The following is a 13,594-nucleotide window of genomic DNA, read 5'->3' on the forward strand; positions in this document are numbered from 1 at the left end:
TAGAGAGGGAGGGCTGGAAACACTTCCTTGCCTTGGGCCTCTGGGACAAATTACACCAGAGAGGGGATGTCAGTTATACTGTGTTGTTCTAAGACACACACTTTCTCTCTCTCTCTCTCTCTCTCCCTCACACACACACACACACACACACACACACACACACACACACCACACACACAGAAAAGTCTTCAAGGTCCTCTATGTGAGCACACAGGCTGAAGTCTCCTCAAAGGTCACACACAACCGTGCACGAACAGATACACTTAACACATAGTCTTGTGATTAAAACAAACACAAACACATGTCCAACACACACAGACACACAAATACACACCTACACTGACAGAGTGTGTTACTCAGTAACACCCTTAAGGCTAAAACTCATATCAAAAGTCTGACAGAGAGCACTGAAATCAGATAATAGAATTTCCTGTGAACTTCCAAAAGCACATCTCCCTCGGACTGACTTTGTTGCTATGGAGATAGTCCAGGGTCTCGGCTGCTGTTTATGTGTGTGTATGTATGTGTGTGTGCGTGTGCGCGTGCTGTACAGCATTTCGCGGTTTGAATTAAGTCTTCTTTTCTTTGAGACATTGTTTTGGCATATCTGTTTTATTTGGCCTTAGTGCAGTGGTGAATGATGGGAAGGAGAGAAGAAGAGTGGAGGAAACAGAAAGAGAGAGAGAGAGAGATCGTGACAAAGGTTATAAACCAGACAGCAAGAGGAAAGGATGCTCCACTGAGTGTACCCAAGCTTGTAATTGAGATTATTGTAGAGTTTTTCCTGAATGTTTAAAGTTGTTAGGCAACATTTTATCTAAAAAGATATAACACATCGTACAACCTTTATCAGTAGGTGAAGCTACAAAAGATTTATTTAGAGATTCGCTTAATCAGATGGCTCCAGTTTATGCTTTGTTTGGTTGATTGTATGGTCATTGTTGAGAAATCTTCTAAAGTGAAACTTTAAGTGAAGGTTTTTACAGTTTAAAAGTTTGCATCACATGATTTGTGGGCCTTGAAGTCCTCAAGACAAAAAACAAAAAACCTGCCTGTAGCTGTCATTTGTGAACTTGCTTTTTGTGGTTTCAACACATAAAAAGGCACAATTAGTGGAAAACAGTTTTAAATCAAAATATTTCTGCCCTTGAAATGACACTTCCTGCATAAACCAATGATGTCTGAACCAAAAAGAAATCTCATTAGAAAAAAAGAACACCCAAATCTGTTGAGCCTTGTCATATCAAGTATAAAAGATGACCATTTAAGGCAAGTTTTAGTGACAGCTTAACAGGGTTCGTTGGCCTTTGTGCAATGGTAGACTAGACAATAAAAGGAAGTCTTTCAGTGACAGCCTGAAACAATGCAGAGAGTGCTCGGTGAGAGTGTTGAATGAATGGTATGGTGTAACTGAGGTCTGATAAACATCTGGACACATGTTGGAGTAGTGTTTACAGTGCTGCTTTAGAGGGCAGCGTATATACATATACATATATATACATATACATACATACATGTATATATGTGTGTGTGTGTGTTTTGTGTCTTTTTTGCATATAGTTGTTAAGAATCTGCTTTGACTCTTCTATTTGTACCCATCTCATTACATTTTTTGCAGCTTTTTAAATAAATCTAGGGGGCCAGCAGCAATTAGACTTGTCTGGCTGCCCTAAAGCATTCAGACAGACTGGAAGCAAGCACTTAAACCATTGCATAAACATGAAAAATTCAAGTATTATATTGGTCTATATTTATTTTTTAATTATGTGCACAGAGTTAGGAACAGTCTCTGTTGTAGGCCTGTAAATCCCACTGAGACATTATATGTGAAATTAGGCTATACAAATAAACTTGATTTGATACAGACTAAATGATACATCTACCTATTAAGAGTTTTTTTTAGGCCAGATTCTTATGAGTAATGAAATGTTTTTTGTTGGGACAGAACTTTTGCATGTGTTAAATGTGTAAAGATGTGTGTGAAGAACTTTGAGATGCTGAGAGAAATGTGAACCCGACATAGAGGCTCTCTGTGTATGTATGTATATGAAATCAGCATTGCGTACTATGGACGTGTATTCTTGTGTGAGTGTACATTTAAGCAGTTTGAGTACTCCAGGCTGCTCAAATGGTTTGTATTCAGAGCATTTAATCTGAATGTGTGAATCTGTGTGCATGTGCATTCTCCTGTCTGCCAGTGTGCAGAGCACGTCTGTCTTCCACTGAGGGCTGCCGGTGGGAATAAACACTGATATTTAGACTCAATAGATTTAATCAAACTCCATATATCAGCACAAACATACAAAGTACTGCAATGATGAACCAACCAGTTTAGAGCTTACTCTGTTTAATTCAAGGATCAAAAATATGACAATATACAGTACAAGATTTTACTTTAATCAATATTTCTTGCATACAAGTTAAAAATACAGTATTTCAGGTAATTTTGTCTTTCTGGCTGTGGGAATCACCTCTGGATATCATAAGACATTCTCAGGGAGTCTTTTTATGATTGGCCTGGTTCTGCACACATAAAACAGTTAGCTGCTCTTTCATTCTGTGAAACATACAAATAAATAAAGACACAAGTTTAAGCCCGTCTACTTGTTTAAATGAAAGCTTGATTTAAACAACATTTGTGTATCTGAAACTAAATTCTGTCTCTAAAGTCAGCCTTGTTAACCTTGTTTGAAAGCTTAACAAGGCTAGGTCAAAACGTAGTATATGGCTGGACCGTGTATGAAAGGCTAGAGGGCTTTTAATTTGAAACAGATACAGGAAGTAGTGGCGTTCGGCCAACCAATGGTGTAACTTCATCACTCAGTCAGTCAGTCAGTCACTTATTATTTATAGGCCTGGCCCTGCTGTTGCAGTCCAGCCAAAAATGATCACTAAACTATATCTGAGCCATGATGTGTGGGGCCTTTTACATCTACTAGTGCATTTTGGATTTAAACCTCAATAGCTCCAAAAACTACCGTCAAGGATTCAAATACAGTTGTTTTATGACAGTCTTGAAAGTTGAAATTTCATTGTAATGATTAATGATGTTACGATGACAAAGATTTGCTTCGTTTATCCCACTAAAACAAATGATGTGTAATGGCAGTGCTCCAAATACTCCTCAGTGCTCCTCACAAGCACTGACCTCCTGCATTTTACAGCTGTAAAGAGAACTTCTTGAGGACACGTCGCTTTTCGGCTGCTACTTAAGAAAGCAAGTCACACAGAGCCACTTACTGCTGCAAAGACACAATGTAGAGGAGAATATAGTACCTGCATCAATTATCTAGGTTATATGTCGATACATTTATTGGCTCAAAGTTGTTCATATATGCACAAGACCTAAAGTGATAATGGTTTCATGTGAAATTATCTTGTTTGTATTATCTTACCCACACTTACAACAACCTGGCAGCATGTTGCACATTGTATATGAAATCATTCTGAATGAGGTCTGAAGTAGCCTAATTTTATTATCACTTTTGCACAGTTCACATGGTGCTGCACTACTACTGTGTTTGATGTGGACATACAAATGTCCTGACTGCGTTAGGATGAAAATTTAATGTTTCATTATCTTAATGACTTTTAAACAAGTGCATAAATCCTACATTGTCTCCTGCTATTCTCTCAATTGCTCTTACTTCCGATCACAAGTTGTGCACTGTGGATGGAAATGCATTAATTAGATTGCCTGGTGTATAAAGGGGTGTACAGTATCTTGACAGGCATCACTATGCTTGTCATCACAAAGAAAACACACACATGGAAAGCCAGTCTCTCTGGTGTGAATAACAGTGGCAGTTTCTTTCAGATATCTTTCTCTCTTGTCCCACCTCTCCCTCCAGCACTCTCTGCATCATCTTTTCTCTGGGTTTCCCTTTCCTCCACATTGGTGATATCTCTTGGCAGCGGATGTGGGGGCCCTCACGGCGCTGCGCTGCCTCAGTCTTCTGCCCTGTGGGTGCCTCTTCATATCCCCTGGTGCTTGTGTTCTCCTCCTCCTATGTATCCCTCTATCTCACACCTAGCCTACAAGCCTCTGACTTCCTCTCCTCTCTCACTTCCTTAAGATGTTTAATTAGAATTCAACTGTCAACACAAACCGCCCCGACCGAGTTGACTTCACCTCTGACCCTCTGACCTCATGCTCACTTGCAGCCACAACTATTGTCTTTCACATTCCCTCCTAATTAGTCATTGCGTATACAAAACACTGCTTTTTGCCTTAAGTTAGCAAATTTCACTCTGTATCCAGTTTGTTTCTCTCATGCCTTTCTCCCACTTTCTTCCTTGTCTATCGCATAAACATCCTGCTTCCCCTGTCCCTTTTCTCTCCCTCTTCCATTATCAACATCTTAAAAATACCTACCCTGCCCCTGGTTTTTGCCCCCACCTCCTCCTTATTTCACCTACTTTCGCACTCCCATCTTCCTCCCCCCTTCCCAATCCTCCCCTTTTGCAAGTCCTGTCAATGTCTCATGGTGTTCTTGCCAAACTTGTCGCTAAGTTGCTGGATGAGCAGAGCCAGCTCCCCGGCGGCCTGGGACTTCTCCTCCAGCAGCTCATAACGGAGGCTGGAAATGTCTTGCTTGATCTCCTTCAGCTCGCCTACGAGACAGTCACGCACAAACACAAAAGAACAAGTGACTGAATACACAACAATCAGAACATGTGAGCATAAGCGAATACAGACATGTGTGCAGGTAAGCACAGATCCACAAGGTCAAGAAACTGTGCTGTTCTGAACATGTGTGAGTGTATTAAGGCTTACAGCACATTTAATCTTCATAATGATATCCAGTATTAACCTATGCAGTATGACCTAATTTTAGGGACTTTATCTCACAGTTATAGAAATATGCCCTAAGAAAATAATGACACAATGAAAGTGGACATGAACAGGAAATTTTACCTTCATTGACTTCGTCGTTCTCTCTGTCCACTTGGGCCTTTAGCACATACCGCTTAATCAGGCGCTTCATTATTTTCTGCGAGGACAGGAGAGGATTAAATAGAGAGGAGGTCACAAGTTGATATCTCAGTGTTCTTAGCCAGTAAACAAACTTCTCTAATTACATTTCTGCAAACCGCATACATATCGGCACACACACACACACACAAAGTCATGCAGACAGTGGTAGAGAAGAGCACTGTGTCTCTGAGGTGTGTCTCAAACGTAAAGACTATTGATCCTGCAGCTGCTTCCAAGGCTCAAGCAGTCAATCCCTGTATGAAGGCACTCTGGATATGGGTCGATAACTGTCACCACACATTCGGCACACATACAAATGTCTAATCAAGTGATATCTCAATGCTTGGTGTGTACAAGCTCATGTGTGTTTGTGTGCAAACCAGTGAAGGAACTCAGATTTCCCTTATGGCGAATTTGAAGGGCAGAGTACGAGTGCGTCTTTTCCATCCTCAGTGCTCATTTAACAAGCGCCTGTTTTCAATCTCCCTCAAACTGCTCATTAGAGGCATATTCATCCTTATTCTGTTGCTCTTTCTCTTTTTGCAACTCCACCTTTCCCTTTTTTTTTACTCACACTTTTTCAATCAATTCAATGCCCTTTCATCAAAACCCTCTTACAATTCTTCCTTCTTACCTCCATCACTCTTCTTTACCTCTATCTCTCATATTTTTCTTTATCCCTGTCCTTTTCTCTCTCAATCTCTCTTCCTGCCATCCTTTATCACCCTCCAGCCACTCCCATTCTTTTCTTCTGTTCCTCTGCACTTTTGTTTTATATTCCTCAGACTATCTCTCATTTCATTTTTCCTTTTGCCTCCATCCACTCGCTCTCTGACTCCTCTGCTTTCTTCTCATCTTTGCTCTTGCCATCCTTCGCTCTCTGCTTCTGATCCTGCCTCTGTCTTACCTGGTATCTGGTCGGATGTTTTCTAGATTTTCTGGGCATGAACTCTTCTCCCGGTCGTGGATAAGACCTGAAGCGTTCATCCTGTTGCAACAGTAAGATACAGACAACAGTCTGATGTTAAAGTCACATTTCAGGGTTGAGTGATCTTTCATGGTGGAAGAATTTGAAAAGGGTGTTAGAGGCAACATGCTGCCAAAACAAAACAACAATGAATTGCAAGGCTTAGTGTTTGTATCTAGTGCTCAGACATTGAAAGCTGTGTTCCTATCTTCAAAGAGGAGGCCAAGAGTATTGACAGCATCCCTTGACTAGAGTGAATCTCTATTAACTGACTTCTAGATGCCTTCTACGTCCATGACCTTACTTTGTAGCTTGTGTGTCATTCCAACACTGTAGTGTCAAAAGAAGTTTTAACTTAAGTGTGGACACATGCAATGAGCTGCTACCCTATACTGTATGGACTAAAGCTGAGAAGCCCTGGATGGAGCTATACATAATAACCAAATGATATAAAGGTTAAGCAATAAAAAAGATTAATAGTAAACGACACGCTTTTTCTGAAGGGCAACTTATGAAGCTTTAAAGTTTAAACCAAAACGCTTTAAGCTTTGACCCCTGACAAAACTACATCAAATTGGTTTTAAATATTAAAGAGCTGATTTTTCTCTAAGAGCAGTTGAATTTTTCAAAATCATTAATATACTATATGTACATGTACATGTTGCTCTCATAGATTTTATGATCAAATTCTTGAATGATGGTTTTTAATTTTGCAAGAAAACCATCTCATGTCCTCCTCTTTTTAAGACTTTGTAGAACAGAGAACACCCACTGAAAAGACTGTTTTTTTAATCTATTCACTGCTTTATTAAACCCCACAACCAGATGGCAACTACTGTTTCAGCTTCGTGTGAGTGTGAGGACATCTTTTATGCAGAGGTTTGTTTTTCCAAAGCACAGTTGACAAAGCCTCTTTGTTTTGTACTCTGTGATCTAGTTAATGACCTGCTTTGTTGGCCTCTGCTGGCTCCATTCAAATGATATTCAGTTTATTTGCTTTTTGCCAAAGGGAGAGAATCACCAACTTAGAAATCAATTGTCCTACATATGGAAAGCTTCTGTGACTATATGAAAGACATTGATCAAAGGGCACGAGAATGAACTGTTGCGTGCAAGCAGACATACACATACAGAACAAATAATTACTGAAAGAACTACTTACTAGAAGAATTATATCAAATCCATATGTGTATATTCACTAACAACATTACTAGAGGCTCCAGAGGATCAGTCATTCTCTCTAAAACATATGTGATCCAGTCATTATTATATATCAAACCCATATATGTATATTCACTATGAAATAAATGTTACTAGAGGCTCCAGAGGATCAGTCATTTCCTCTACAGCATATGAGATCCAGTCATTATTATATATTATATATAATTATTATACCACCAACTACTAACTTGGTTATTTTTCTGAACATATGCAGCTTTGAAACTAATTAACTTTAGTGTTTCACTTTTCTCAAATGGTGGATATCCCACATGAGAGATAAGTGTGTAAGAGGAAAAAATGACTAACTCAGAAAGATCACGCTGTCTTCTCTAAATCTCGATTGACATTTCCGAGGCTGCACCGTGGTCGAGTGTGAGCTTATGTATCGATTGCTTGCTGCACCTGCTCGGCTCTCCAGTTGTTCAAACTGTCAGGGCTGCATAGAACTTTAGAATCTCATGGAAGCAGCAGGGTGTAACCCATCTTGTCCCCATCCAAAACCTGCCCAGGCATTTGAGCAGACGCAGGCAGATCCAATGGCCCGACTAATAGCTTAGCCGAGGCACCGAGGTGAGACATTTGAGCAAAGGATTCAGACGGAGCACAGCGGACAAGGCCAGCGCTAAGATTGATTCTGTGTTAAATGGCCTATGCTATTTTTTTTCACGCAACACTTTCTTTTCATTACACTGATTTTATTTAGATGGACAATCCTTGAGAGGGCGAAAGGGTGAAAATGAACGAAACTGAAGTTGCATCCCAGGCTTGCAGTGGAAATATCATGTACTGCCTGGGTCTTAACCACAAGGTCACCTGAGCACACTGCGTACTATATATGCTGAAGACGCAGTAACTGACAGTCATGCTGGAAACAGTTAAGCCAGACTTACGCATACAAGCAGCAAGTCCACCACAGATTGTTTTCGGTGGAATAATAAGCATGTCCTTTGCCCCTTTTCCAATTTCAACAATTAGTCGTTAACTAAAGCCACATGGGAACATAAATTAACTTGGATAGAGCCTGCAAAACAAGAATATCTAGATGGAAATTGCACCACTGGCAGAAAAAAAAAGTAATTAGTATTTTGGCCATTGCAGCAAACTTTTCTTTTAAAAAGAAAAAGGGACAGCTTCGCAGAGGCAAATAGAGTGCTAAATCAAGTTTTGCTGAGCAAAGTTATTCATGCATGACTGTCACTTCATAATATTGTTTTCCTGTTGTCTGAGAATAATGGGCTGAAGGGGAGTCAAGAAAAACAAGAAGCATGTTGTCAGTAATTAGCGTGTAATTGCTGGCTCCCACCACAGTTTCTACAAAATGTGAGAATAGTTGAATCAAAGCACTTAGAAAAGATAAGAAAACTGAGATAAAGGGAAACACAGCCTTTAATTTAGTGGCTACAACCTTTGCAAATAACTTTTTAACCAGCCTCCATGATGTCAAAAATAATGTAAGCCTGTTAATTGTTACTATGGGATCATGCATGCATAATGCTTTTCTTTCCTTCAAATAATAAAATATTTTTTTGTTGAGTTTGTGACTATAATTTGTTATGACGTAGGCATTAGGCATGAAGAAGTTCCTGAGACTTACCTTGGCTTGTGAGTTGAGCATGCCCAACTCCAGCTCGTTGTTATGCCGACGGCCATTGGCCTTGCAGAGACGTATCAGGCAGGACTTGATGCGGAGGACCAGGTAGTAGAAAGACTTTGGGCTGGGAACCAGGTTGAAGGGGGCAGGCAAGGTACGGCCCTCGTCAAAGTAGGAGAGCCACAACTTGGCTCGAGCAAACTTCCACTCCACGTCAGCATCCTCCTACAGAGGCAAAGAGACAAAGGGTGTATTTGACATATGAGGGGCTGGTGCTAAATGCTTGCTAGCATGCTAACATGAGCTAATTACAGTAGCAACAAGAAGAGTGCACTCAATAGAGTGCAGATCTCCGCTAGGTGTGTCTGGGGGTATGTATAGTCTCAGTTTTCTTTAAGATGCATAGAATAGTGTAATGGTATTTTAACCGGGCACCTAACTGTATAAACTTAATAAGGAAACAATAACGGGACGATTAAACATTGCTATTTATTTAGAACATTTTGTTGTAACACAGCACACAAAATAAAACCCCTCCCTACCTCCCTCTCCCCCCCCACACAAAAGAGTTGAATCTCACTCAATGGTCCCTCTCGGCTCCCTTATAGTCAAGATGGCGGAGAAGCTAACAAACACAGGGATTTATTTATCCTCTATCGTGCCATACTTTGGTGGATCATAACATATCAGGTATGGAATTAATCTGCAGATGCACCAAAGTCATTAGTATACTGTACATAAGCTCAGAACCATGAAGAAATTTGGAGCCAAACAATCAAAGTCTATGCACTAAAAGTTACTTTAGGACAAATTAACCAAAAGTTAACTACTTGTAAAGGTAAATATTTGATGTTCTTTAATTACCATAATTACAAAATTAGGCATGACTGTAATGAGATCATGTCATGACATTGAGTCCAGTTAAGAATCACCTTCTGAGCACTAAAGAACAGTAACGTTATAACAAAGAGAAGTGAAGATGTTAAATTCAGTTTGTTTTTATTTTTCCACTTATCTATCTGTCTAACTAACTATCATCTATTCTCAGCAGTGGTCTTTTTGTCTTAGCGGGATGTAAAAAGAGCGAGGAAAATCAAATCTCATCAAATCATGTCTCAAATTCACAGCATAAAAAGAGGAACTCTCAGGTGTCTTAATATGTTTGAAGAAATCAATATGATGAAAATGCTACTTTTATTGGTTTTATTTCAGTTGTTTGAGAACTTCCCAGTGCGACTCCTGCTCTTATTTTGGATTCTGTGTTTTTGTTTTGCTGCCGCTGCATTGATCTTTGACAACTCTTGATACTTTCAACTCGCTCTCTGATTCTCCTACAGGCACAGAGGTGATCAAACACTGATCCTTATTGACAATTTTTGTATTGACAGACGCTCTTATTTATGTACCTCTATCTCTTGGTACGAGCTGTTGATCATGGCAATGAGCATGTTGAGAAGGACGACCACCATGGTGACGTTATAGACCCCGTACAGCACGTAGCCGATGTTCTCTATGAACTTATGGTCGTACTTCAACACCACTGAGATCACTTCAGACAGCCCAAATATCGACCAGAAAAGCGTCTTAAAACTCTCCTCCACCCTGCAAAGAGAAAGAAAACACGGCAGTAAGAAAAGCGTACATGACAGTAAGCAGTTAAATGCTCTTTCTCTCACACACATGCACACACACAAAATACATTTTAATGGCACGGGGGTTTATGAGGTGGCACTGATGAAATACCTGATGAGTCATGTTCAAATCGAACACATTGTCTCATGTCCCACACACACACACACCTACATACGCAAATGCACACATACTGCACTGAACATACTGTAGACGTGTGTAAAAACATGCTCGACTTCTGCAAAACTGAAAAAGTAGGAAATGAATCAACTCCAGCATTTGAGAGATCATTTGGTTTATAGCACTCAGTTCATTAAGGTTGTAGCCTGGTACTGTGTCGACCTTTACACAGAATGGATACTGGAACGTCACTGCAGTCAATCAGAAAACAATAAAAGTCCTCTCCACTTTCCACTCCATAACTTAAAATGAATGTCTATGTTGTCTTTTTTGGGTGTCATGGCTGCTACAAAAAAGTTAAATGAAGAAAAACTTCAACCAAGGTTTCATGAAATCTCATTAAAAACACACTGGACATTTTTTAAAAATAATTGTGGTCAAATGTTTTCTCTTTTCTTCACTTTAATTTGAACATTTTAACTTCTTGAGTGAGCTCAACTTGCCTTTTCTCACCCTGGCATTTAGATATGATTAAATTAAGCACTGCTAATGTTATTTCAGTTAAAAATGTTCTGTACTTCTTGCTGAAGTCCAGAGTTAAACCTCTGTTCAGCCTGAGGGATCAGATTCTCTGACTCTGACCCAGTGCGTGTTAGTGTGTGTGCTACAGGAGTGAGAAAGAGAAAGAACAGATGAGTTAAAACAGCACAAAGCTGCAAGACTAGCGAACATTGACATTCAGGTACGTGTCTGTCATTAAATATTCCATGGGCATGGGCTTGAGATGACTGAGGGGGGGCTCAGTAGGGAGGACGAAGCCGCCTGGTTGGATAGCTGGAGGGGGGCTGGAGGTGGGAGGAGGCTTGGGGAGAGAAGATCTGTAGACTCCTGGTCTGGAGCTGTGGGCATCTTCCAAATTGACTTCTTTCAAAGAGACACAGTTTCATGGGCACAAAGAGAGCTAGGTGAAGGCACAGAGAAACACACTCTCACATGCATAAAGAGAATGGCGCAAAAACACACGTACTGTAGATCCCTCTCCTTTCTCTTGCACACATGAAAACAGAGACTCATCTGAATACTTTAGCTTTAACCTTTCAGGAGGAGATCAAACCACACCCTTTCCTTTTCTTAGAAAATACGTGGCCTTCTATGCAAATATTTACAAACCACTGCAAGGGGTCAGCACAGTATTAACATCTTGCTAGAGAAGTGGAATGAAACTAAGTAACGACAGTTAAGGCATCAGAGTGCTGTGTTGGGTAGGGAGGCAATTTTATCCAGGAGACACAAGGTCCAGCCTTGGCATGTCTTCTCAAAGCTGAACTCTCTTTGTGGTAATCCCAACTGACCTCAGACCCCTGACCTCTGACCTCTCTGAAGAGCTCAAGACACAAAGCAATTACCCAATGGCAAGCAATTATCCCATAAATAATGTATGAATCAATTGTTGTCGAAAAAAAAGAAAACTGCAGAAAAAATCACTGTGTGAAACAAAGCAGTGATTTATTCAGCTACTTCAACACAAGTGTTTTATATTACTAATGAGACTAATCAAAGCATTTTCAATAGTAAAATTAATCTGCTTCTGACCAGAAACTAATGCACAACTTGCAACCCTAGAGACATTTCTTTCCTGAATCAGTGATATTTGGTTGACACCGCCTCATCAAATCAGTTGGAAGCCTTTTTGTCACTATGAAGCATGGGCTATCAGCACATAAGCACCAACACATTACAGTGACATCAGGCACTGGAGGCAAATGTAAACAGAAACACTCTCACAAGCATTAATAGTGATTCTCAGATGGTTTTCTTTGTGTTGCTGTGATAGATGGCCTCGACATCAGGCGGGCTATTGCTGTGAGACTACGGCGACTGAGGGGTGTTATCAACAATAACATCTTCTCACTCACTATTCACATCACACACATCCAGCAGCCTATCGTGCAAGAGAGCTGAGGAAGGCGATTTAGGTGGACTTGCCTTAAGAGCCTGATATTTTGAGCTTTCTCTCTTTAAATAATGTCTCATCACTTATCTCAAATGTTTTTTACAAGATAAAAAATTTTAAAAAATAGGACAATTAAGTCTCAATTATGTTATATCCCAATGATCTTTTTTAATCAAATTATTCTGTCTTCCAGCTCTCCATCCCACCCGTGTGAAATGCTTGCTCAATTTAAATTTCATGTTCCCGCTGTACGGAAACAAAAGTGTGGATAATGATGACGGGCTTTGTTCCAGGCAACATTAATGTGCCATTAAACCCAACGCTCTCAGGAACACATATACACAATAATAAAACTACACTCCCCACATAGCAGCCTATTATACACTGTTCATCTGTTCACCTCAGCAGATTGTGTTGTTTTTTTTTTTTTATAAAGCTTGTAGAGGAAGTGAACCCCCTTCTTCTCACAGAACCATTCAAGTCGAACATGTTTAAATATAAATGGAAACATATATTACACCTCCTCACTTCTATTCATAATACAGTAATATTGATAGAAGTACACATGAGAGTAACGGGTCTTCTTCCATAATAGTGATGCATGGCCGTTCGGTGCTGCTGTGCATCATCGTTTGTATTGAACGCCTTGTTTGCTGCTTATTTAATGCGCTGAAATGTGTGTAAGACGCCTCTCAAGCAGAAACTAGTTATACAAAATCTAAAATGTATCCTTAGAGACTAAACAACATTGAAAAATTTGAATTTGTCTTTTGCTAATGTCAGCTAAGGCATGTACGCATCACGCGACGGCCTGTTACTGAGATGGACGAGATGCTTCGGATAATGGAAGGGTTTTTTAACAACCTTAGTATGAGATTATTTCCTTTCATCAACTTGGGTGTGTTCGTGCGTGCGTGTGTTTTATAATATCATTGTACGATGGGTAGTGAATCAGCAGGGATAGTGGGCATCTGGAGACAGAGATGGACAGTGTGTTATTATCTCTTATTAAGAGTGGCAGCTCCCAATAGGCTGCACCCAGCATGATGGCTTCTCACACACACATACACATCCTTCTTACCTCTGCAGGACACTTGCAGTAAATAACTGACTCTGTTGCTCACCCTCTCTTTC

General features: G+C 40.1%; 1 protein-coding gene across 9 annotated transcripts in view; it reads right to left on the reverse strand.

Moving 5' to 3' along the window:
- Positions 1–2,376: 2,376 nt before the first annotated feature.
- The window catches only part of LOC137189431 (short transient receptor potential channel 7), a 61,665-nt gene continuing 50,447 nt past the window's right edge, over positions 2,377–13,594 (reverse strand). For all 9 annotated transcript variants that reach the window (XM_067599290.1, XM_067599289.1, XM_067599291.1 and 6 more), the window contains 5 exons: positions 10,164–10,359; positions 8,761–8,982; positions 5,886–5,966; positions 4,919–4,994; positions 2,377–4,614 (listed from right to left, as the gene is read on the reverse strand). In XM_067599290.1, coding sequence (XP_067455391.1) covers positions 4,475–4,614; positions 4,919–4,994; positions 5,886–5,966; positions 8,761–8,982; positions 10,164–10,359 — 715 coding nt within the window. In that variant the 3' untranslated portion in view covers positions 2,377–4,474. The remainder of the gene's footprint in view (positions 4,615–4,918; positions 4,995–5,885; positions 5,967–8,760; positions 8,983–10,163; positions 10,360–13,594) is intronic.

Source organism: Thunnus thynnus, chromosome 9 (assembly GCF_963924715.1).
Source record: "Thunnus thynnus chromosome 9, fThuThy2.1, whole genome shotgun sequence".
NCBI classification, from domain to species: domain Eukaryota; kingdom Metazoa; phylum Chordata; class Actinopteri; order Scombriformes; family Scombridae; genus Thunnus; species Thunnus thynnus.